General features: G+C 40.9%; 1 protein-coding gene across 9 annotated transcripts in view; it reads right to left on the bottom strand.

Moving 5' to 3' along the window:
• Positions 1 to 507: 507 nt before the first annotated feature.
• SULF1 (sulfatase 1) overlaps positions 508 to 25,600 on the bottom strand; it is a 192,121-nt gene continuing 167,028 nt past the window's right edge. For 4 of the 9 annotated variants that reach the window (XM_008000811.3, XM_008000810.3, XM_008000812.3 and 1 more), the window contains 3 exons: positions 22,984 to 23,126; positions 22,770 to 22,893; positions 508 to 2,917 (listed from right to left, as the gene is read on the bottom strand). In XM_008000811.3, coding sequence (XP_007999002.3) covers positions 2,100 to 2,917; positions 22,770 to 22,893; positions 22,984 to 23,126 — 1,085 coding nt within the window. In that variant the 3' untranslated portion in view covers positions 508 to 2,099. Of the gene's footprint in view, positions 2,918 to 20,625; positions 20,802 to 22,769; positions 22,894 to 22,983; positions 23,127 to 25,600 lie in introns of those variants that run through there. The other 5 variants (XM_008000817.3, XM_008000818.3, XM_008000819.3 and 2 more) reach the window with 2 other exon arrangements.

The following is a 25,600-nucleotide window of genomic DNA, read 5'->3' as shown; positions in this document are numbered from 1 at the left end:
TTTCTGTATCAGAAAACTTGAGATCTTGAAAGGCGTTTAAGTTTCCACCCAAGTTCATGGTTCCTGAAGAACCCACACTGCCTTCGGTGAGTCTGTTCCCTTGGTTTTGAAAAATTCCATTTTACTGCCCAGAACCATTTTTGGTTCTGCCCGGACCTAATTTGCAGGGCCCCTGTGGAAAATGAAAATGTAGGGCCTCTTGTTAAAAAATTATTAAGAATTTCAAGGTGGTGACATCAGAGCATTAAACCAAGTGCTGGGCCTTTGTGACCATCTAGGTTGCCTGCCGGGAAAGCTACCTCAGTGCTGCCTCCCCCAAGACAGCAATGAAGTAAATTCATGGTGAAGTCATTAATCTGACAATGTTCTGTAACACACTGACTTCAGCTCCGTTTTATAAGTCTGGCTAATATTCAATCATATAAATAGAGGTCAGGACTCAATTTTACTTACAAGGAATGGGTGTACCACAAAAACTTGGTTAAGTTCATTTCTCTGAAACAGAAAAAGTTTAAACACCTTTTATTTGAAGAAATATTGCTTCTAGACTTTCCTGAAGCCAGAATTGTTCTATAAAAGTATCACGGAATATTATACATGATTAAAAAACACAGTATGCTTCCTAACAACTTGAAATCTTTTTACAAAGCACATCATTCATGATCATAAATATGTTTGTTCTGCCATCCCACCGATGATACACACATCAGGTAAGCAGCTAATTTGAACATATGTACAGAGTCTATGATAAAGATTTAAAGTCACCAAAAAGATTCAGCTATAACATATTAAATTTTCTTTCAAAGAGTTTACCATAAACACTTAAAGAAAACAAAATTTATCTAAGCACTTGAATTATCTAAAAATAAGAAGAAAACCTCTCTTAGGGTAAGCAAAAACACATCTTCTTGGGAAGGTGAATAGGAATAGGAGGGTACTGATGACTCAGTGAGGTAATCCTTTAGCTGGTATTTAAAAATCTAATACACAACAAGAATATTTTCAAGAATACAGATTTTCGAAAGCAATTTTGAACTATGTCTTTAAACGATATCAGAACTTGGTGAAGGCCTTACAAATAATCATAGAACACAAGGTTAAGAAATTAACTTCCCTTGTGGTATGTTGAAATTGTAGCACATTCATGCTTTTTATTGAGAAGTTCCTGGTGTAAATTCAAAACTAACCATATTTTGTCAACATTTAAGCTTCTTAACCATGCCAAGAAAACCAAATAAAGATGAAAATAAAAGGTCTTTAGATCTTTTTCTCCTGTCAAGAAAATAACCCAAAATATAGCAATCTTAAAGGTATGATGTACGATGAACGCTTTGAGGCTAGGCACAGAGAGAGCAGGCAATCTTCATTTTGTTTACTTATTTATTTATTTTCACCACCAACATTATTAGCCATGCCTTTCTGCTAATCGATTTTAGCAAGTCGAGGTAAAACACATGCAACATTTTCTGGCAAAAGTTTAATGTCAAACAATATGTGATCCATACTGTGTGTCATCCTTGGGGGTTTATTTGACTTTGTCACAATGACAGCCAACAGTGAGACTGAGAAGCCTGTACAAATAAAAAATAAGACTAATCAAATAGACATGGCATTTTAATCTCAAAGTGCAAAATCATCGAACTGAAAATGACGGCATTGAAAAATTCCAGTGGTTAAAAATGAATCAAAACTTCATTACGCAGGCAGTGGAAGTGTGTTGAAAGATTTACCAGGGGGTGTCAAGTTTTAGACACTCAGAAAGGCACCATTCTAGCCATCTTGACTGGATAACATGTATATACTTATGTCCCTACGATATTCAAAAGATAATACTGTTTCAGTATAAAACAAACAAACAAGTAAGAAATCAAAACCAAACCAACCGAAATATCCCCAGCCTTTCTTTCTACTCTTGGCAGATAGTAAATGATAACGATGAGTCTCCGTGTGCACATTGCTCGCTCACATGCTCACCAGCTTCTACTGCACAAAGGTACTCAAGGTAGCTTGGAATGTTGGTGGCTAGGATTACCTTTATTAGTTTACAAATAAAAAAGTTAAAAAGAAATACTGTGTTTAGGGTAAGGTAACAATTTCATCTAATCAGAGGAGAGTGAAGAGGAGACACTGCCTTCTAGGTGCTGTGACTTCTTCTTTTCGTGATTCTTCTCCACCTTGGTCAACATCTTCCCCATTGTGCTGGAATTACTTGGGTGTTCTGCAGTGGCCATGGTGAACATCTGATGAACTGAAATTCCATCGGAATGCACGGGAAGATACAGCTGATCTTCAAAAACGTCCTCTCCAGGACCACCATCCTGGGGAAGTTCTTTCGGGTGCCTGCGAATGGGCTGCAGCCTGGGGCTGGGCCTCAGCTCTAGCTCTGTCATGCCATCGCCACTGAAATCGGTTTCCAGATGATTGGTCCCTTCATGTCCCATCCATTTTTCAGTTTTTCTCCAGTGTTCAGAATTCAAACGATTAACTTCTGGAATGTCGTTGTTCCATTCAGGTTTACTCTCTGGACTTAATGTTGGTCGGTTCAAATGCAGGGTTCGAAGGTCGGCTGGCAAGGTCAAATGAGGTGTTTTCCCAACCGTATGCCTTGGGTCTTCATCTGAGTCAGCAGAGGCCGTCTCCACTGACACAGAGTGCTCGGCAGAGACACCCAGGAACCCATCACTTTGAGCAGTTTGAGTCTTATTTGTTTTATTTTGCTCATAGTGACTCTTCAGCAGTGCAAATACTCTATCTACATCCTTCAAGTAATTAGTCCAGTCCACCAGACTAAGTCTGTAGTTTTGTCTGTACTCATAGATGTTTTCATTCACACTGTGTAGCTCTTCTAGGCCTTGCCAGTTGATGTCTGCAGTGAGACGGGGCTGATTAACCTTCCCATCCATCCCATAACTGTCCTCTGTGAAAAGAGAGAAGAAAGTGAATCATTAGTGGAGAAAAGATTTTCTACTTATCTGGACAAGCAACTTACATTGTTTTTCCAGAGTTAATCAATGAAAAATATGACACTCAAAAGCATTTTCCCCTAGTCATTTGTTATCACAGAGTGGCCTTAGGTTACAAGTGATTAAACAACAGAAAATTGCGGGGGGCGGGGGGAAGATCACATTCGTGAAAACATCTATGACTAAACATGGTGCTGAAAATGGCACTGTCCTTTCAGCCAGGGGATTTGGGCTTCACTCCTGGCCCCACTCAAATCAACTTTGCAACCAGAAGAGCATGTGAGTGAGTCCCTCTGAGTCTTCCTCCCTCATCTGTCAAGTGTAGAAATAATTGTATGATAAAATCATCACTACTTATAAGGTTGCTGGGTGAATGACAAATCTGAAAGTACTTGAATGTAATAGGCAATGCTTAGTATGATATTTTTATTTTATATTCCCTGACACTCAGTATAAATGCAAATCTGAATGCAATTGAGTTCTTCAAATCAAATGCCTGGATTTATTTCTTTGATTGTTGTTTTTGCCCTGAAAGTTCTATGTCCTAGATAAATGTGTGCCTCAGATAACTGAATGGCTTTCTCATATGCAAAGAGGGCACCAGCTGTCTCTCTCTCAGATCTTTCTGCATCTCCAGGATGACTGTAACCCTGCAGAAAACAATACTTGTTCTCCAGTTGTGCCTAAGTACCATTCGGAAAGAGGTGGCCTAGATGAGTGCAATGACCACCATAAAGCCACACAGACCAGCAAGAAGAATAAGCAAAACTACACCAAACCCACAACCTCGGTGTAGCTAGAAGATAGAGAATCCTACAATCTTCAGATCACCTGTAAGTAAAAAATGTTAACACCAAATCCCAGCAGAGCTGAATGTCACACTGTGGCCACAAGCCCTGGGAAAACAGTATGGAAGAGAGAAGAGGGAAGTGTCAATGGAGTCAAAGATTGATTGGAGGCCTTAGTGGAAAGAATGTCAAATTTTTTGCATAAAATACTGTAAAGATTCCTGGTGAGTCACAGCACTGACAATGACAATGGGACCCCTAAGTCCCAGCCTTGTGCCTGTGCACAATTCAAGGTGGCAGTCTGGAAGGCATCGCTTCAGGCAGAAAAGGATACAAAGAAAGAGAGAAGGGAGAAACGCCCTTTGGAAACTGGGTGGTAAAACAAGGAGGAAGCAAAAGGTGGGAAATTTCAGGTCCTGCAAGAAAAAAAGAGATACGAAAAATTGGAAGACACACAACCTCTCTCACTTTCACTCCCAAATAATAATAAAATAAAAAGGTAAAGAGAGAGTTACAGTCACAGAATTCTGTTAAACTAGGAGGCTTGTAAATACTATAAATCCATGAAATAAAAGCAACCTAAATCTATATCAAATTACTATAAAATAAAGAACAATGAGATACCATCTCATGCCAGTCAGAATGGTGATTATTAAAAAGTCAAGAAACAACAGATGCTGGCAAGGTTGTGGAGAAATAGGAAAGCTTTCACGCTGTTGGTGGGAGTGTAAATTAGTTCAACCACTGTGCAAGACAGTGTGGTGGTTCCTCAAAGTTTGGAACCAGAAATACCATTTGACCCAGCAATCCCATTACTGGGTGTACACTCAAAGGAATATAAATCATTCTGTTATAAAGACACATGCACACATATGTTCATTGCAGCACTGTTCACAATAGCAAAGACATGGAATCAACCCAAATGCCCATCAATGATAGACTGGATAAAGAAAATGTGGTACATATACACGTTGGAATACTATGCAGCCATAAAAAGGAATGAGATCATTTCCTTTGCAGGGACATGGATGAAGCTGGAAGCCATTATCTTCAGCAAACTAATACAAGAACAAAAAACCAAACACTGCATGTTCTCACTTATAAGTGGGAGCTGAACATTAAGAACACACAGACACAGGAAGGGGAACTATATAACACTGGGGCCTGTTGTGGGGTTGTCGGGAGAAAGAGAGCATCAGGGAAAATAGCTAATGCATGCTGGGCTTAATACCTAGGTGATGGGTTGATAGGTGCAGCAAACCACCATGGTACACATTTACCTATGTAACATCCTGTACATGTATCCCAGAACTTAAAAAAATAAAATCAACAACAACAACAACAAAAATAAAGTGGAAAACAAGAATTTAAAAAACCATCTTGGCCGGGCGCTGTGGCTCAAGCCTGTAATCCCAGCACTTTGGGAGGCCGAGACGGGCGGATCACGAGGTCAGGAGATCGAGACCATCCTGGCTAACATGGTGAAACCCCGTCTCTACTAAAAAATACAAAAAACTAGCCGGGCGAGGTGGCAGGCGCCTGTAGTCCCAGCTACTCGGGAGGCTGAGGCAGGAGAATGGCGTAAACCCGGGAGGCGGAGCTTGCAGTGAGCTGAGGTCCGGCCACTGCACTCCAACCCGGGCGACAGAGCGAGACTCTGTCTCAAAAAAAAAAAAAAAAAAAAAAAACCATCTTGAGAAAATGCCTCTGGCGAAATAAAGTGCAGAAAACCACGAAACACCAGTGCTGTGTGAATTAAATGTTCTAAATCAAGCATCCGAGGATGGAAAAGCGTCTGAAATCAGAAATTAAAATATGAACCTAGCATCTCATGTCCAGTCCAGCTCTCCCTCAAGTATCAAGGCTATAGAGGAACAGTTTGAAACACATAAGAACGCAGGGGGTACTGTGCACATCAGCTCTTCTTCAGCAGTCTTCCAGAGGATGTGACTCGTTCGTCCAAGAAATCACTAGGGAAACTGAAGCAAAAATATAGAGGGTGCACATTTAATAGATTTATCAGATCTAGGATGAAAATAAAAGTAAAAGAAGAGTGAAAAAATCATATATGCATTTTATAGGACACGCTAGAAATAATGCAACTAAAAATGTGAGAGGGAGTACAGACCAAAGAGAATAAGCTCATTGAGTATGATTCAGGTAATAGTTGGGAGTGAAAGAAGGCCATTAAAAACTGAATAATGAGATAATGAAAGGTTAAATAAGATAACAGGAATTCAGGCCAGGCATGGTGCCTCATGCCTCTAATCCCAGTACTTTGGGGAGGCCGAGGCGGGTGAATCACTTGAGGTCAGGAGTTCGAGACCAGCCTCACCAACATGGTGAAACCCCGTCTCTATTAAAAATACCAATAAATAAATAAATAAATGAATAAATAAATAAATAAATAAAAGAAAAAAAATACAAAACAGGGATTCAGGGCATTAACAATGTATAAGTACAAAGACAATTACCAAAATGCAAACCTTACTAAGTTCTGAAGGAAAAAGGAAAGAGCAACTATCTTGATAAAGAAATTATAGAAGATGCAACAAGAAATACATAGAAACACAATAGGTGATATCAGTCCGAGGCAGATCAAATACAGCAAGAATAAATAAGAATATGTATTGGAATATTACTGGAACCATCAAGCGGAACTTTTGGTGTGCTCTCTTGTGGTAGCCACTGGGGCTCATAAAATGAGCGGGCATGGGGGTTGGTGTTGCAGCCATGTAGAGACGGGCTAAGCCTAGACCTATTCCTCTTGCACTCTCAGACATAAAATGCCAAAAAGAGAGCCAGAGACTGCAGATGTCTATGGGCCAGATTTCCCTGGGGTAGGCACCCTGCGCATAGCTGGTAAGTGGATTACATGGGAGCAACCAATGCCAGTAGCCCTGAGGGGCTAGACCAGGGTCCTAACAGAAATAGACACTTACCCCGGGCTGGGCTTTGTAGACCCAGTGGTAGACGCAAATGCTTAAAATATTATTACAGGATAGGAACAGAAAATATTGTACTAATTTGGACCACCAAGTTATATTTCTTCAGATCAAAGGACACATTTTATAACCCACCATGTCCAAAAGTGAGCAAAGATAGTTCACATCAAATGGACGTATAATGGTGCACATTATCCTTAGAGTAACAATTCCATAAGAATAGGAAGGAATGGGCAGTTAAAACATTTGCTGTCTAAAATGGGGGGAGACAAAAGCATTGAAGGCTGGCTTACATGCCTTCACACCCAACATGAGAGGGCTAAGGGAGGGTCCCCCACTGGACAGATTTCTCTGCTTTGCAGGGGGATAAGAGGAGAGGGGCAGGAGAGGATGCTGGTGTGATGATGCAAGTCTTCTGCACAGCACCTCAACTTTCTTTTTTTATTCCTCATGCAGAGATGCAATTGCTGGTGTTGGAAGCAGGGATGCTTCGTAAGCAAAAAACCCAAATTATACTTTAAAATGATGTCAGAATTCCTAAGGGCCTGATGGGGCAGGTTATGCCTTCATCCCAACTGGCAAAATTGCGGTTAACAGTGAATGCAGGTATATTGCCTGGGTAGTTCTGTACCTATGTAAACTTACTCTATTTGAATGGAAGCAGACTGAGCAAGAAGTACTTGCTAGACTATTACTGGTAGTCTAGTAATAATACTAGACTAGTATTACTGCCTGAAGTCTAGAGCGGCACAATGAAGGAATCTAATGTTTCTTCCAAAGGTGGAAAAGTTTGGTCATAAATGGAGAGATGGAGGAACAGTAACTGAGGCTGAAGGAGTGAATAATTGGGTTATGTCATGAGTCATGAGGGAAATCCAGTATTACATTAACAGCTCAAAAAAGGCTCAGAACAGGAGATGACATTGTCTCTTAGCTCCATTACACCAGACTTCCAAAAGGGTGAAGTCATATATTGCTAAGCCACTCCTGGCGAGATTCAACAGAAGCTGGCAAACCTGAGTGGCCTTGCCCTAGGAGGTATTTTCATATGACAGAATGATGGACTGGACTAATTTCTGATGGCTGAATGGAATTCTAGGAATGTGCCAGTATATTTTGGCTTTTATAATCTTCTCACTAAGGGATTCATGGCCAGGGGACTAGGGCATAATAAGAAAGATATATTTGATGTACCCCCAGTTCACAGAGATCCTAATGCCCTTGCAATCTCCAGGGAGATAAGAGTGTCTTTTATGTGCTGAGCTGATCATCAGAAAGACCTCCACATGATTAGAGAGCTGGGACTCTCAGTCCTACCTCCCAACCTCTGGGGAGCGGACAGCGACCTGGAGATTGAGTTAACCACCACTGGCCAGTGATGCAATCGATCATGCTTATGTAATGGAACCTCGTTAAAAACCTTAAATGATAACAGGGTTCAGAGACATTTCCAGTTGGTGAATGCAACCACATGTTGTGAAGGTAGCACACTTCAAACTCTAGGACAGAAGCTTCTACGTTTGGGACCCTTCTGGACCTTAGCCTATGTTCCTCTTCATCTGGCTATTGATTTGCATTTCTTATAAACTGGTAAATATTTTAAAAATCGTTGAAATATACAGAATTAAAAACACAAGAGATGTGGCTCATGCCTGTAATCCCAGCACTTTGGGAGGCTGAGATGGGAGGATTGCATGAGCCCAGGAGTTTAACAGCAGCCTGGGCACCATAGCAAGAACTCACCTCTAATAAAAATTTAAAAATTAGCTGAGTGTGGTGGCGCACACCTGTAGTCCCAGCTACTCAGAAGGCTGAGTTGGGAGGATCGCTGGAACCCAGGAGGCTGAGGCTGCAGTGAGCCACGATTGCTACTATACTCCAGCCTGGGTGACAGAGGGAAACAAAAGCAAGAGACTACTTTGCAGACATGAATGAGAACAAATTTGAAAACCTGGATGAAACATAGTTGCACAGGAAAATAGTTTGCCCAAATTGATGCTGCTCAAGAAAAACCTTAGCTGAATTAAGTTTAACAGAGTTTAATTGAGCAAAGAATGATTTGCAAATCTGGCGGCCTCCCAAGCCAGAGTAGGCTCACAGACTCCAACGCAGCTGCATGGTGGAAGAAGATTTATGGACAGAAAAAGAAAAGCGACGGCCAGAAAACAAAAATGAGGCATAGAAGCAACCAGATTGGTTACATCTCAGCGTTTGCCTTATTTGAACAGAGTTTGAACAGTTGGCCACCTTTGATGGGCCAAAACTCAGTGATGGGCATGAGAGTAGGCTACAGTCTGTATGCAACTCTATTTAGGTTATAGTTTACGATGTACAGAGAAACCTTCAGGCTGAACTTAAAATATGTGAGGAGGCAGCTTTAGACTAAACTTGATTTAACAACCCAATATAGATAGAAGGCTTTAATAGAACAGTTTCCATAGAAGAAAAAGAAAGCCCAAAGAACCACTCTGCAAAGATGCGTCAGGTCTGTATATTTCACAGGAGAAGTTTACCAAATCTTCAATGAAAAGAGAACCCTGATAAACTGTTCTAGAGCAGACAACTCAAGAAGACTTCCAAACTCTTTTTACGAAGAAAGGATAACATTGATAGCTGCGATAGGCAGAATAGTGGACTCCACCCAGCAAAGACGTCCACATCCAAATTCCTGGAAACTATGGACAAGTTCCTTTACCTGGCAAAAGGGACTCTGCGAACGTGACTAAGTCATGGATCCTGAGATTGGGGCATGGGAGTATCCTTGAGTATCCAGGTGGGGCCAGTGATCTCAAGAGTCCTTATAAAGGGAAAGGGAGGTGGTAGAAAGGAGGGTTAGAGAAGGAGATGTGACCCCAGAAAACAGATGAAGGTGTGGGTTGGGGGAGAGACTGATTTGAAGATTGGCTACGTGTTTGTATTTGAAGATCGTGGAAGAGACCATGAATGAGGAATGCAGGCAGCCTCCAGAAACTGAAGAAAGCAAGGATATTCTTGCCTTGAACCTCCAGAAGATTTCAGCCTAGTAAGATTCATTTCGAATTTCTGACCTCTAGAAACACGAGAGAACAAATTTGTGTCGTTTTAAAGGAACAGTGGTAATTTATTACAGCAGCAATAAGAAACTAATATAATATCTAAGAGATAATGCCAGTAAAAACAAAAATGAAATCACAGATTGGTATCTTTTAAAAATATGATACAAAAATCTTAAAATATTAGTGAACAGAATTCAATATTATGAAAGCAACACACAATGACCCAGTGGAATTTATTTCAGGAATGAAAGGATTCATTCTTACCAAATCTATTAATATAATATACAATAATAATTTAACAGATCTAAAGAGAATAATTATCTGATCATCTTCATAGATGCTAAAAAATGCTTTTTGACAAATTCAACATTCATTAAAGATAAAAGCACTAAAAAAAAAAGGACTGATGGCTATTTCCTTAGCACAATAAAACTAAATATAACTCAGTCCTAAAGCTTGCCTCTTATTTAATAAAGAAACCCTAAAAGCATTTTAATTGAAATCAGGAGCAGAGTAACATTATATTGGAAGTATTAGTTCACTCAGTTAGACATATCTCTACATATCTGTAGGTACAAAAATAGATGTCAAGGCTGGGCACAGTGGCTCATGCCTATAATCCTAGCACTCTGGAAGGCCGAGGTGGGCAGATCACCTGAGGTCAGGAGTTCAAGACCAGCCTGGCCAACATGGTGAAACCCTGTCTCTACTAAAAATACAAAAATTAGCTGGGCATGGTGGCAGGTGCCTGTAATCCCAGCTACTCAGGAGGGGAGGAAGGAGAATTGTTTGAACCCAGGAGATGGAGGTTGCAGTGAGCCAAGATCGTGCCTCTGCACTCCAGCTTGGGAGACAGAGCAAAACTCTATCTCAAAAATAAAAATAAAAATAAAAAATAAAAATAAAAAGGAATAGATGTTGATAGATGCACGTGTGTGTCTTAGCTCTATCCAGCAAAAGGATCTATATGCCAAGACACCTCAGCAGCAATTTTATACACCTCAGACCCAGATTTTGGTGTTCAAATGCCATTCCCCTTTAAAAGGAACTGGAGCCCTTTGGAGAAATGGCTGCTTCCAGATATGGAGTGGCAAAAATGCAAGATGAACCTGGAACAGGCCTTTAGGCCAGAAAGCAATGAGGTGGTCAAAAAATGATGAGGATGCTTCAAAAGTACACGGAACTCAGGTGCAGGGACAACAGTGGCCAAATCTAAGACACTTTAATCATCAAAATAAATAATGATAGCAAGAGAATATCCATGGAGTAAACTGAGAATCTGAGTTCATACTGATAGAAATAAATACACAGGAGAGGAGGAAAATCTCTTCTTTTATATTTTTGAAACAGGGTCTGACTCTGTCACCCAGATTGGAATGTAGTGGTGCTATCTCAGCTCACTGCAACCTCTGCCTCGAGTAACTGGGACTACAGGTGCTGGGACTATGCCCAGCTAATTTTTTAAATGTTGTATTTTTAGTAGAGATGAGGTTTTGCTATGCCGCTCAGGCCGGTCTTGAACTTCTGAGCTCAAGCACGTATTCCTCCCACCTCAGCCTTCCAAAGTGCTGAGATTACAGGTGTGAGCCTCCGCATCTGGCAGGGAAATCTCTTCTTTACAGTATAATGCTACCTAAGAAATGCAAGAGGAACCAGGCATGGTGGCTCATGCCTGTAATCCAGCACTTTGGGAGATTGAGAACTGGGAGAATCGCTTGAGCCCAGGAGTTTGAGACTAGCCTGGGCAATAGAGTGAGACTTTGTCTCTGCAAATTTTTTTTTTTTTTTTAAATTAGCTGAGTGTGGTGGCATGTGCCTGTAATCCTAGTTACTTGGGAGGCTGACATGGCAGGATCCCTTGAGCCTAGGAGGTCAAGGCTACAATGAGCCAAGTGCTCCAGCCTGGGTGACAGAGCAAGACCCTGTCTCACACACACACAAAACAAAAACAAAACAAAACAAAACAAAACAAAACAAAAAAACCCAACAAAGCAAGAGGAATTACAGAGTGGGAGAAATCATCATTTGCAGCTATCATGGCAACAACAAATGATTCAGGCAGAAATGAATCATGGAATCATGAATGCCTTAAAAGCTAGTAGATGAATTACCTATTAATTAAAAAAGAAAAAAATTACAGTGGTTTCACCTAGCAAACTCCACCTTTGCCAAGTAATCAAAGGTAATACCACCAAGATGTCATGCAGCTCCTGATAAGATATCCCAAGAGCACAATATGTGGTATTCTTAACAAAACTCCACAGCTTCAGTTCAATCCTGACGAAACGTCAGACAAACCCCAATAGAGGGACATTTTACAAAATAACTGGCATGTACTCTTTAAAATATCATGACTGATAATGAGAAGTTGAGGAACTGTTCCAGATAAAAGGATGCTCGAAAGAGGTGAGTTTCCTGCAATGTGTGATTCTGGATTGGATCCCAGGCCAGAAAAGCAAAAAAGGATGAATATGACATTATTGGGACAATTGTTAACATTTGAACATGAAATGTGGATTCGACAACTGCATTGTAACAATGTTAAATTACTTGATTTTGATAAATGCATGACAATTATATAAGAGAATGCTTTTGTTCTTAGGAAATACCTCCTACACCATTTATATATAAAGGGGAATGATGTTTGCAAACTACTTGCAAGTGATTCAGAATAAAAGGTGTGTGTATACATGGATAAAGTGAGTGAAAGAACAAGAAAAAACAATAAAGCAAATGGGGTAACAGTTCTTGAAATTATTCTTGCAACCTTTCTGTAAATGTAAAGTTTTATCAAAATAGAAAGTTACACTTATTTGACATTAGAATTTAAATTTTCCATGTGTCTCCTGGTTTCTGCCTGTCTTCAGCTCAAAAAAGGAAACCTTTTTCTTGGGTCATTTGGAAGCTCTTTGTTCAGAGAGAAAAGGTATAGATAGGATTGTTCTGACAGGTGAATTTTCAGAATAAATGTGGATGATTTCATGTTATAGGTAATTATTCCCCAATCCCGGAAACAGAAAAGCCGTGAATCCACTAAGAGAAATTCAAGAACATACCCAGGTCACAAGCCAAGTCACATTTCTTTCTAGATGACACTTACTTACTTTTAAAAACTTAACCACATAATTACATCATGCTATATTCCACAGATGGGTAACTTAAGAGATGATGCATGCTTGGAATTTTAACTCTACCTGGAGCAGTGTTACAATTAACAGGTGCTGATGATGTCATAAGAAGCAGAAGGGATTGTTTCTGCAGACAAAGGCTGACTTCTGCAGCTTCTCTGGTCTCTTCTCTTCCCCTTTGACACATCACTTCTGTACCAGCCACAGAAACAAGCGCAAAGTCCTGAAAGTACCAGGCTTTCTCCTGTTTGTATTTATTTCTAGAATGTACTTCCCTGACTCATTAGCCCAGCCAGATCTCAGCCTTCAAGATTAAACATCATCCCCTCCACAGAGCCTCTCTGGCCATTCCCCTGGGTTGTGTGAACCCCTCCATTGTGGCATCATCTATACCTGATTCTGGGTACCTGTGCTTAGTAGCAAATTGAATTTCACCGGGCCAGGTGTCTACAGTTTCAAGAAGCAAGCAATGGGTCCATCAGAAAATCACAAAGCCTTATATATAGTTTGTTGCTTGTTGCTATCTGGCAGGATATTTTAATTAATATAACTACTCTCTTTCAAGTCTCATTTCTAATGGTGCTAATTTAAATTTCACAATGGAAAGAGCCCAAACAGAGTGTCTGCATTAATATATCTGCTCCTTTCTCCTAAGCTCTTCCATGTTTTGCTGAGCTCTTTGTTTTTTTTTCTTTGTTTGTTTCTGAAGGCACAGGGTTTCCAATATTTGGACCAAATTGGTATTCATCTTGGGTGATTTTTGTGCTACTTGAAACATAGTATGTTTTAGCTTGAAATGGAATTTGATTGAGGCTTTGAAATTTCAGATGTTCGGATTTTGGTGTCCTGCCAGTATCAAAAAGCCAATTTACAATTTGCTTTTGGATACTAGCAGGTCATCAAAATCAGAATTGGCCTTAGTAAAAAAGACCATAAATTTCTTTCTCTTTTGAGATGGAGTATCACTCTTGTTGCCCAGGCTGGAGTGCAATGGTGCAATCTCGGCTCACTGCAACCTCCGCCTCCCGGGTTCAAGCCATTATCCTGCCTCAGCGTCCCGAGTAGCTGGGATTACAGGCATGCACCACCATGCCCGGGTGATTTTGTATTTTTAGTAGAGACGGGGTTTCTCCATGTTGGTCAGACTGGTCTCGAACTCCTGATCTCAGGTGATCTGCCCACCTCGGCCTCCCAAAGTGCTGTGATTACAGGTGTAAGCCACCGTGCCTAGCCTTTTTTTTTGTGAGGTGAAAGCGAGTTTATTAAGAAAGTAAAGGAATAGAGAATGGTTACTCTACAGGCAGAGCAACCAGAAGACCATAAATTTCTAATCTACTTAATTTTATAGATGAATTGCAGGAATAGCTATTTATTTTACAAATGAAAGCCAATTAATATTCAACCATAAAGATAGTCTAAAAATAGAAATAAATATATATGTCATTTATAGATGACTACCTGTGTGTGGTCAATGGCTGATTATATCCACTTATCGGTAAATGCATATAACTTTTCCTCTTTATTAATATAGCATTGACATTAAAAACTGCAATTTTATCATCCATTAATGTGAAGATAAATGTCCTTCAAAATTCCAGGGCTCAGTCAGGCGCAGTGGCTCATACCTGTAATCCCAGCACTTTGGGAGGCTGAGCTGGGAGGATCACTTGAGCAGGAGTCCGAAATCAGCCTGGCCAACATGGTGAAACCCCATCTCTACTAAAAATACAAAAATTAGCCAGGCATCATGGTCTGAACCTGTAGTGCCAGCTACTAGGGAGGCTGAGGAAGGGGAATTGCTTGAACCCGGGAGGTGGAGGTTGCAGTGAGCCAAGATTGTGTCACTGCACTCCAGCACTCCAGCCTGGGCGACAGAGCAAGACTCCACCTCAAAAAAAAAAAAAAAAAAAAAAAAAAAAAAAAAAAAAAAATTCCAGGGCTCTTTGATACAATTTATCTCTCACTATTCAAATTTATTATCAAACATCAGTCATACAATAACATGAATTCAGGGCTTACTTTTCAGGTAATATCTCATGAAATCCTTGTGTATTATTATGTATATGTATTATCACCTTATTAAAGATGAGAAAATTCAGCCATAATAAAAGAAGTTAAATAAATTGTCCAAGAGAACCAGTGTAGTGTAGAGATTAGCAGCGCAGCTAGAACCAGACTCTCTGGGTTTGAATTTCACCATTTATCAGCTGTGTAATCTTGGGAAAGTTATTTACTTTCCCAAAGTTATTAAGTCACTCTGTGGCTTAATTTCCTCATCTGTAAAATGGGGATAATAAGCTGGGTGTGGTGGCATGCGCCTGTAATCCCAGCTACTTGGGAGGCTGAGGCAAGGAGAATTGCTTGAACCTGGGAGGTGGAGGTTGCAGTGAGCCAAGATGCCACCACTGCACGCCAGCCCAGGCGACAGTGTGACAGTGTGAGACTACGTCTTAAAAAAAAAAAAAAAATGAGGATAATAATAGTACTGACCTCACAAAGTTACTGAGAGGGTTAAATACATTAATATATGAAAGCACTCAGAAGAGCACTGGACCATAGTAAGTGTTGTAATACTGTTAGCAAATGGTCCTCAAATTGGGACGTGATGGAGCCAGAACTGACCCACAAACCAATGTGACTCACAAAACCATTCTCATAACTATTTATGTCACCTAATCTGATCAGCCCAAATCCTCTCATATTATTTCTCCCAGTTTAATGCTCTTGAATGTCTGCCTATTGCTTTTAGGACAGAGAGTACATCCTTTGATGTAGCATGTAACTAGGGTGACCACATTTTTGGTTTGCCTGGGATGGTCCCAGTTTGTGTCTGCTGTACTGGTATCCTGTTCAGTTTGGCATTTGTCCAGAATTTTTGATATTTTAGCTTAAAAAATAGTTTTAAATACAGCTGTTTTATAGATCTATTGACTAGTTCATTGGTGAACAAATACATAACAATATTTATATAGAATGAATATAAATCATTAACTTTTTTTTTTTTTTTTTTGAGATGGAGTCTCGCTCTGTCGCCCAGGCTGGAGTGCAGTGGCGCGATCTTGGCTCACTGCAAGCTCCGCCTCCTGGGTTCACGCCATTCTCCTGCCTCAGCCTCCCGAGTAGCTGGGACTACAGGCGCCCGCCGCCACGCCCGGCTAATTTTTTACATTTTTTAAAGTAGAGATGGGGTTTCACTGTGTTAGCCAGGATGGTCTCGATCTCCTGACCTCGTGATCCGCCCGCCTCGGCCTCCCAAAGTGCTGGGATTACAGGCGTGAGCCACCGCCCTCGGCCTAATTAACTATTTTTAATACTCCTCCCCCATGGTCAAAACATCCCTGTTTGGAAGATAAATTATATCATCATTCTCTATATAATACGCTCCATAAAATAGGCCCTGGTTGCCTTTTCAGCTCATCCTTCTCTTCTCCTTCCCTTGCACGGTCACGGAACTGATCATAAGTCCCCACACGAGTCTTGCCTTCTGGTTGGACTGACTTCCTTTTCCATCCTGTGTCTGGATCACCGCACTGTTGCCTTCAGGATGTGGCATAAATGCCAACTCCTTGGAAAGCTTCCTCTGATTCCTCGGGGTTGGGTTGGAGCCCTCCCCCCGCTCTTATGGCGCCATATATTTCTGGTGAAAGCACTTTGCATCGTGCATTCTAACACCAGATTGCGCTCCCGGTGAAGGTGGCGTTTGGCACAGAGGTGGTCGTTTAGATTCTTTCTGTCTTTATTTGTTGCATGGATGAATGAGGACACATTTTCCCCCTATATATTGAAACTGATTAAAGACACATTTCATTCTGCAGTCTGGGGAGGATCTTAAGGAGTTCTGCACATGCTATACTTTAGTTTCTTGTATGGCACAAGAAACAAGGCCTTTGGAATAGGGTCACTATTGGAAAGGTAAGAAAAATGATGAACATACTCTGACAACTTAGACTAAACCAAGTCTGACCTTAACCTTACCAGGGTGGCCACTGTTGTCACCCCTGCCACTACCCAGCTCTCATGGCAGAGCTTTGGTTGCATTTTGGTGCCTACTGGCTGCTCTGTGACACACCTCTGTGCACACAGTGGCCCTGGCTGTGACCTACACCCTAACGATCTTCACCCCAAGTCTCCTCAACACCTTAGGGGGCCAATCTCACCTCCAGCCCATTTAACCCAAAACCCTGTCCCTGCCCCATCTCTTGTTTGAGCATCTGAAACAGAAAAGTCCAAAAGTGCTAGTAAGACAGCTTTGAAATAAGATGGAGTCCCCGAGAGGACTGATGATGGAGATTAGTGGTGCTGATGAATACCTTTTTGTCTTTCTTATAAAATATACTAACACGCTTTGGAATTCATATCACTGAAATTCCCTTTTCCATACTCTTTCATTCATATACATGTCCTGCATTTGGTATTATCCTTTACCAATGACTCCACCACTTATTGAGGCTTGACCTCTGCCAGGGTCTGTTCTAAGCATGCCAACCAGGGAGGCTGGGATTTGAACTCAAACTAGTCAGGGGCTCCAGCATCCACCCCCATGACCACAGTGTTGTATGGCACTAACACACAGCTGTGTCACTCATGGCCACCTTTGGCACACACTGTCACTATGGGGGAGATGAATCAAAATAAGCAAAAGCAATGTGGTCAGAGCATGGCTGCTGAGGGTGGAGCTCAGTGTGGTCTAACAGCTCAGAGGCTTGAAGCAAAGGATCAGGAAGCAGCCCTGCCAGAGGAAGGCCACCAAGAACTGACCGCCTGCCCTACCAAGCCACGGGACACATGGCCATGGCTGCCAGGAGCTCCTCTTGGCCCTCAAAGGGCAGCAGCATCAGCTTTCATACGCAGTGGGAAAAATAAACACCCCATCAACCTGCTGATTTTCTATATTTTGCAACACACTTAGAAGATGTTGCTTTCAAATCAGCCACAAATTATTTCCTGAGTCATGAGTGCCACCTTCTAAGCTGTGCTCTCCCTCTGAGCTTGTCCTAACTGGAAAATGACCAGGGTGAGTATGCAAAGCGTTTCAGCTGCCCCTCCTGCCTCATGCACAGGGAACAGCAAAAGGAAGAGAAGAGAAAAGATAGAAAAGAAAAGAAAAGAAAGAAGTTGAACAGCAACAGAAAAAAAAAAAAACTTGCTTTGTAAAAATCCTCTAAATAAGTCTGAAGATTAATTTTTGAAAATCCACCAAAAAGAAGGCAGTTTATAAACATTTATTTAGTTCATCTTGTACAGGATACATTTTTTAAAATGCTCTGTTGAATTTTCAAATTTCAAATTCTTCAGATCTGGTTCTTATCATTTCTCTCAGTCTTTTGTAATCAAATTTCACGATAAAAACCTTTTTTTTAAAATTAGTTTTCTAAAACCATCAAAATCTGAAATAATTAAGGCACTGAAGCCTCCTAAGTGGCTCCATCAATGGAGGGCTTTGTTGGACCCCGTTGGAAGACAGTACTTTTCCTGGCATTTCTGTACATACTTGTTTTGCATCTGTTCTCATTCAATCCAATAAGATATAAGGAGCAGGTAAGGCCACATCAAACACTGCATTTGGGTGTTTAGTGAATTCCCAGGTGTGACTAGGCAGATATTTTCCATGTCAAGATTTCCTGCCTGCCACGTGGATATCCACTGAAAGATAGCTTGCCTTGTGGACTATGAAATGGCAAAGTCTGAAAATGCCAGTTATTTTGAGTTATAAAGTATCCTTAGACCTGTTCTCTGGTAAGGAGCTTACAAGGGGAAAAAAGCAACAGGTAACACCATGTTGCCCCTGAACATATGCTTTCAACAACTAAAGTTGCTAAGATTATGTGAAAATGACCTCAGAAACAATTGATTATCTGGCCCATTGAGTGGCGGTGGCAGGGATCAGGGAACGGGAGGGTCCCAGATGCTTGTCATTTACACCCAAAGAGCAGTGAAACATTCTTCCTTTCAGAGTTGGCCAGGGGTGACTTCATGGAGAATGACTCTCTGACTCATCCCTGACCAGTCTTATGTCTTAAATAATCTGTGAACACCCTTTTATCTCTTTCATGACACTAGACTGAAAATCCCTTAGCTATAAATTGAGTGCCTCATAAAATAACTGTAAAGTCAATATTTAGAGATAAGTCCATTTATAATATTACACTTTGGAAACGTCTTAATGTGACCAGTGGGAGGCAGGCAAGATCGTCCTAGTGTGCGGGATATTACCTCATCAGCCCATGCCCCAGGGAGACCAGCTCAAGGGTGGGGTCTTCTGCTCTGTCTTATGTGTGCTGGGAGTGACACAGGGTTGGTGTGGGGCAGACTGAGGACAGTTAAGATGAAGAACAAGAGAAAATAGAAAAAGAAGACATACATAAATGGCTATAACATATCCCCAAAAGTCCAGCTTCCTTTGTTTTCATCTGCCCCATCGCCTTTCCTTTGTCATTTGGCTTCTTGTTGGACGAATGACCTGTTCTCTAAAGGGAAGCCTCTGAGACCATAGCTCTGGAGGTTAGAGGGGCCGAACAGGGTGCCAGGAACAGAAATATTCTTTGGTATATTAATTTTAAAGATATAAATACAGATGAAGAAGATTAATATAGATAAAGAATATATTCATATAGATGGCACCATGTAAGTTCACACTTCTTTGATGGACATTTTTCTCCCAAGTGGATCCATTAACTAGGGTACTGGTAACGTCCGTGCCTCAGTTTTGCCTCAGCAGAGGTGGTAAGGACAGTGCCCAGCTGCTTCAGATGGAAGACCTGCCTGAGGTCTGTGCTCAGAGTAGAAAATTAGCAATGGTGAATACTGCCAGGTGACCAAGTGACATGGCCACCTGGAGTGTGTGTCCCCCCTCAGGAGCACAGTGAGGGATGGATGAGGGTTGGAGGGGGATAAAATGACAGGGCTGGGGGTTGTTTATGAAATGTTTGTGTGTTGTCTTGGTGCTATGTTGAGACTATTGAGTGTTTTTATTTATTTATAAATAAATTTTATTTATTTATAAAAACAGATTCAGGCTGGAGGTCAGTGTCACTATCATAGCTCACTGCAGCCTCAACCTCCTGGGCTCAAGCGATCCTCCTGCCTCAGCTTCTTGAGTAGCTGAGTAGCTGGGACTACAGGTGTGCACCACCACACTTGCCTAGTCAAAAAAAATTTTTTTGTCTCACTTTATTGCCCAAGCTAGTCCCAAACTCCTGGACTCAAGCGATCCTCTCATTTGGCCTCCTATAGTGCTAGGATTACAGGCGTGAGCCACTGGTGTGTGTCCCTTTACTAGTGTCTTGACTCCCGGTACTCTGTGCCCAACTCCCAGCACCTTCTCTTTATTCACCACCTCTCTGTAGAGCTTTCAGAATCTTATGGCTGCTGCTTTTCACCACCAAAGTTAGTGAATGAACATCAACAAGGAAATTCCTTGTTTCCTCCAACTTTGGCCTTAGAATGCTCTTAAAATTCTCATTAGTCCTTTTGTGCCTTTGATGTTATATTTAATAAAAATCTCTAACCCATTTTCGTGAAGCTCCCCCACCAAATCGATGTGAAAGTACCACAAAGAAAATAAACTCCCCCTCCCCTCTCCCGGGGCTCCCAAAGGCCATTCTGTTTTGTTTTGTTTTTTTTTTTTCCTTCACATGATTCCATGCTTAAAAGCATCATCCAACAAGCAAACAAGCATGGGAGTGAGTAAATGCTCTGGGACATCTTGATGGGACAGTGAGCTGATTTAAAAGCAAAATGATAGATCTGTGATCAATGACAAAATGTGGTGGAGAATGCTGTTAGAACAAGCATGCACCCCAAGCTGTGCTCTGCGCAACACGGTAAGAAACAGAAATTAGTGGAAATGACTGGATCATGCAATTATTGGGGAAGAAGCTGCCGAGAAGAATAAAAAAGTGTGAATACCTGTGTAGGTCATAGCTTCCTCCATCTTTATTTCCTGATATAGGAAAATACAAGAGTAATTTCTGTTAGCTTTAGAACTTATAAAACCATTCACTATATAGTTTTCCATGCATAACATCTAAATCCTAGAAAGAAACACATGGTGTTAAATACAGACAATGTTAAAGCCCAACAGAGATTTCCTATTAGGTTCAAAATGAGGATTGAAAGCTATAAATGAAAAGATTTAAGATAAAAAAGAGTTCATATGAAAAAAAATGGGTGGGTGTTAAAGGGAGGAGAGCCCACTTAAAAGCAGTGGGAAAGGTACTTCCAAAAGTCCATGTAATTCTCAGGAAAAGTTAAATTTTGGTTATTTTTAGACAAAACATTGGAAAAAAAATGGGCTAATAATCATCTCCCGTAGGAACAGTCTGGAAGGTGGAGAGGACGGCTTAAAGTGAAACAGCGTAACTGACTCCATCCAGTGTATCATTTCACCATTAAGGGACTCGATCAGATTTCACTAAGTAGAGTTGTTATGTCACCACCAATAAAAGTCCTGTGTTCTTTTGGGGAGAAATATCTGGGTATAGTATTTCTAGTGCCTCTAATGGTTGGTTAAGATTCCTAGTCTTTGCAGGCTCTTTCCTTTCTTTCTTTCTATCTTTATTTCTCTCTTTCTCTCTTTCCTTCTTTCTTTCTTTCTTTCTTTCTTTCTTTCTTTCTTTCTTTCTTTCTTTCTTTCTTTCTTTCTTTCTTTCTTTCTTTCTTTCTTTCTTTTCTTTCTTCTTTCTTTCTCTTTTTTTTTTTTTTGGTCAGATTTGCGGAAAAGGTCAACAGATAAGCAGGATATTTGAAAAGATTTGAGCTGAGTGGGGTCAGTGACCAAAAGACCTATTTTGTAAGTCCAGTCTGCTCTTGACTGACAACTGATTCCACTAAGTGTTAACTGCGAGGTGTTGATTGAAAACTGAGGATTTATATTTTCTTAGGGGACTCCCAGAACTCAAAAGCCTTTGTGACTGTACAGTGGCAGAGATGACAGGTGGTGCTGTTGATCATTCTGGGATGGGAATTCCTACCCCCTTCAAGGCATGTGACCCAGAAAGCTGCCCATTTTACTGCTGATGACACTGGCTCTGCACCAGACCCACAGAGAAAACCCAGCGGCACCACAAAAAGCTCCTGCAAACTGCACCCAAATGCCTGTGAGTTCAGCTCTTCACCCTTCTGGAGCCGGCATGCCATGCCAAGGTCCATGCCCTTGCCGGTTTTAGGTCTTTCTCCTTCCTTGTATGGAGAGCTGGTATTTACATTTCTGCAGAAATCATGAGGAAGAAATGAGCATTTTCATTAACCAAGAAAGAGCTGGGGCGGACACTGAAAAGAACTGCATCTCCATGAAACAAAGGAGAAATAAGCCAGTTTAACACACAGAGCAGGGAAGGAACATCTGGCTGATTCCATTCAGGCCGTCTTATATTTTTAGATCCCAAGTTAATGAACTGCTCCAACATCTCTGGTTTTAGATGAAAAATATTGGCAAAAGAAATCTAATTCAGTATCATAGGCAGGAATCCAACTAGGGGAACTCCAAACTGGGATAGCAGAAATAGAGCATTGTGTCTTTCCATCAAAGTTCTCTTAAAAAAAGAGAATATCCTGGTTTACTTAGAGTATATCTTCAGACTGTTGACGGCAATAACAAACAAATCCCCAATGCTTTCATCTCATCTTCCAACAGATGCTTCTATCAGGAATCAAGGTTTACTAATAGAATAGACCTGTGGGAGATATTGGAAGGAAATGCTCACCAAATCTTTTGGTGGATTAAGTTTTTCATTAGTACACCCAGAGCTAAACTTAGAGATCAAATTGTATTTAGAATTGCCTGGAAAGTGTCTCCTCTAAATATCTTGAACTATATGTTTCTGTGCAATTAAATGTTTCCAAGGCAGAAGGCTTAGTAACACAAAGAATTTTCCAGGTAAAATAGAAAAAATACTATTGTTTTCCTTACCAATATCGAGATTCTTAGGTCTTGGGTTGCACTGCTTATATCCTTGACAGCTTCTGAGCTCCATTAATTGTACGTGTAGCTGATTCAAAACGCCTCGTTCTACCGTGTGCACTGTATTTGTGAGCTGTGAATAGAGACAGGACAATCTATTTAAGCTTATGTCTGGTTATCCTATTTTCAACAACCTTCATAAAATGAACATATATTGTCTTACCTGATAAGGATCTGTATTCATATCAAAATACTCCAAAAAGCCAGTAGCAAACTCACAGAAAAGAAAATTATGCGTCTCATTAACTGTACGCAAACACCAGTAGGTGTTATTGTTAGAACTCGTGCAAGCACAGAAAGATCCCACTGTTGGGTAAAAAAGAAAAACACAACAAAACAAAAAGAGTGAAAAACCTTAGGCAGAGGCAGGCTTGCCATTCCAGTGTTCTCTTATCTTTACACTTTAAAGTTCACAATTTCTTTCTTATAAATATACTGTGGTTTCATGTTAAGAATAATAATACCTTTCCCCCCGCCATGTAAATTTGCTGTGAAACTAGGTGAAAATGGGGAAAAAGATAGATCTCTTATAGGCTGAAGACTAAAGTAAAATTTCAGGCATATTAGTTTATCCTCCCCTTAGCTCTGTTATGCAGTGGTTTCCAAAGAGGGGTGAGTGAGGGAAGTATGAGAAGAAAAATATCAGAATTTCTATTTATTCTCTTTTTGAAAAAGAAAAATGGTTATTTAATAAAGATTTGGAACTACTACCCTCACTTGTTCTATATGGCAGATGGCCACGTGTCACCAATGAAGCATGAAAAGATGGGATTTTGCAACAAAGAAGGGTTTAGAGAAGCCTTGAGCCCAGCCTGGAGGATTTGGGATGGTCTCTGCAACACTCTAGCCTGAGCTAGGCTGTGACCACAAACATCTTTTATACCACATAGCCCCCTGGTCAACTTGTAGAAGGTATCCAGAAGACATGTCCCATTTATAATCAACTCACCCACTCTTCTGTTTACAAAAGGGCACATGTTCCAAATTTGCTGACCTTTCCTGAATTTCAGAAATGTGCTGCCTAACAAATATATTTTTTTTAAGAGATAGGGTCTCTCTCTGTTATCCAGGTTGGACTAGAACTCCTGGGCTCAAATGATCCTCAGCTTCCCAAGTAGCTGGGACTACAGGCATGCGCCACTGCGTCTGGCCCAGCAAAAAATTTTTTAAAACAACTATTAGGTTGGTGCAAACGTAATTATGGTTTTTGCATTGTTGAAATTTGCTGTTTGATATTGGAATGCATTCTTAAATAAATGTGGTTGTATTAATCATTTTAATGGGCATTTCTTGCTTTCTTTTTTTTTTTTTTTTTTGCCAATAACGTATTACTTGCTCTTTATGTTTATTTTAGACTATGGAAATGGTGTTCGACAAAAACTAAATTCCAGTGATTTTCTTATTCGAGTTCAAAATGGATTGTAAAGCAGCGGAGACAACTTGCAACATTAACAAAGCATTTGGCCCAGGAACTGCTAACGAACGTACAGTGGAGTGGTGGTTCAACAAGTTTTGCAAAGGACATGAAAGCCTTGAAGATGAGGAGCATAGTGGTGGACCATTGGAAGCTGACAACGACCTTGAGAGAAATCATCGAAGCTGATCCTCTTACGGCTACATGAGAAGTTGCGGAAGAACTCAGTGTCGACCCTTCTATGGTCATTCGGCATTTGAAGCCAATCAGAAAGGTGAAAAAGCTCGATAAGTGGGTGCCTTATGAGCTGAGGGGAAAATAAAAAATATCGTCGTTTTGAGGTATTGTCTTCTCTTATTCTATGCAACAACGACGAACCATTTCTCAATCAGACCATGATGTGCGACGAACAGCTCAGTGGCTGGACCAAGAAGAAGCTCCAAAGCACTTCCCAAAGTCACATTAACACCAAAAAAGGTCTTAGTCACTGTTGGGTGGTCTGCTGCTGGTCTGATCCACTACAGCTTTCTGAATCCTGGCCAAACCAGTACATCTGAGAAGTATGTTCAGCAAATCAATGAGATGCATCAAAAACTGCAATGTCTGCAGCCGGCACTGGTCAACAGAAAGGGCCCAATTATTCTCCACGACAATGCCTGACTGTGGCACAATCAATGTTTCAAAAGTTGAACGAATTGGGCTACGAAGTTTTGTCTTATCTGCCATATTCATCTGACCTCTTGCCAACCGACTACCACTTCTTGAAGCATCTTGACAACTTTTTGTGGGGAAAACGCTTCCACAACCAAAAGAATGTAGAAAACGCTTTCCAAGAGTTCATTGAATCCTGAAGCATGAATTTTTATGCTACAGGAATAAACGAGCTTATTTCTTACGGCAAAAATGTGTTGAGTGTAATGCTTCCTATTTTGGTTGATAAAGATGTGTTTGAGCACAGATATGAGTCCGAAACTGCAATTACTTTTGCACCAACCTAATAGGATAGGTACACGTGATGAGCATTCCTTGTGCACTGTGTACTTTGCATGTACTATAACTCATTTAATCCTCAAAGCCACTTCTTGAGACAGAGGTTATTATTATCATCCTCATTTTAACAGATGGAAAAACCCTAGGGACAGAGACGTTAAGTAATTTGTCCAAGGTCACACGGCTGACAACTGGTAGCACTGGGATCTGGCTACAGAGTTTACATTTTTTTTTTGAGACAGTGTCTCTTTTGCCCAAGCTTGAGTGCAGTGGCATGATTAAGGCTCACTGCAGCTTTGACCTCGCAGTCTCAAGTGATCCTGTCACCTCAGCCTCCTCTGTTGCTGGGACTACAGGTATGCACCATCACACCTGG

This window comes from Chlorocebus sabaeus, chromosome 8 (genome assembly GCF_047675955.1).
Source record: "Chlorocebus sabaeus isolate Y175 chromosome 8, mChlSab1.0.hap1, whole genome shotgun sequence".
In the NCBI taxonomy this organism is placed as follows: domain Eukaryota; kingdom Metazoa; phylum Chordata; class Mammalia; order Primates; family Cercopithecidae; genus Chlorocebus; species Chlorocebus sabaeus.
The sequence above is the reverse complement of the archived record's forward strand: the minus strand, read 5'-3'. Positions and strand labels throughout refer to the sequence as shown.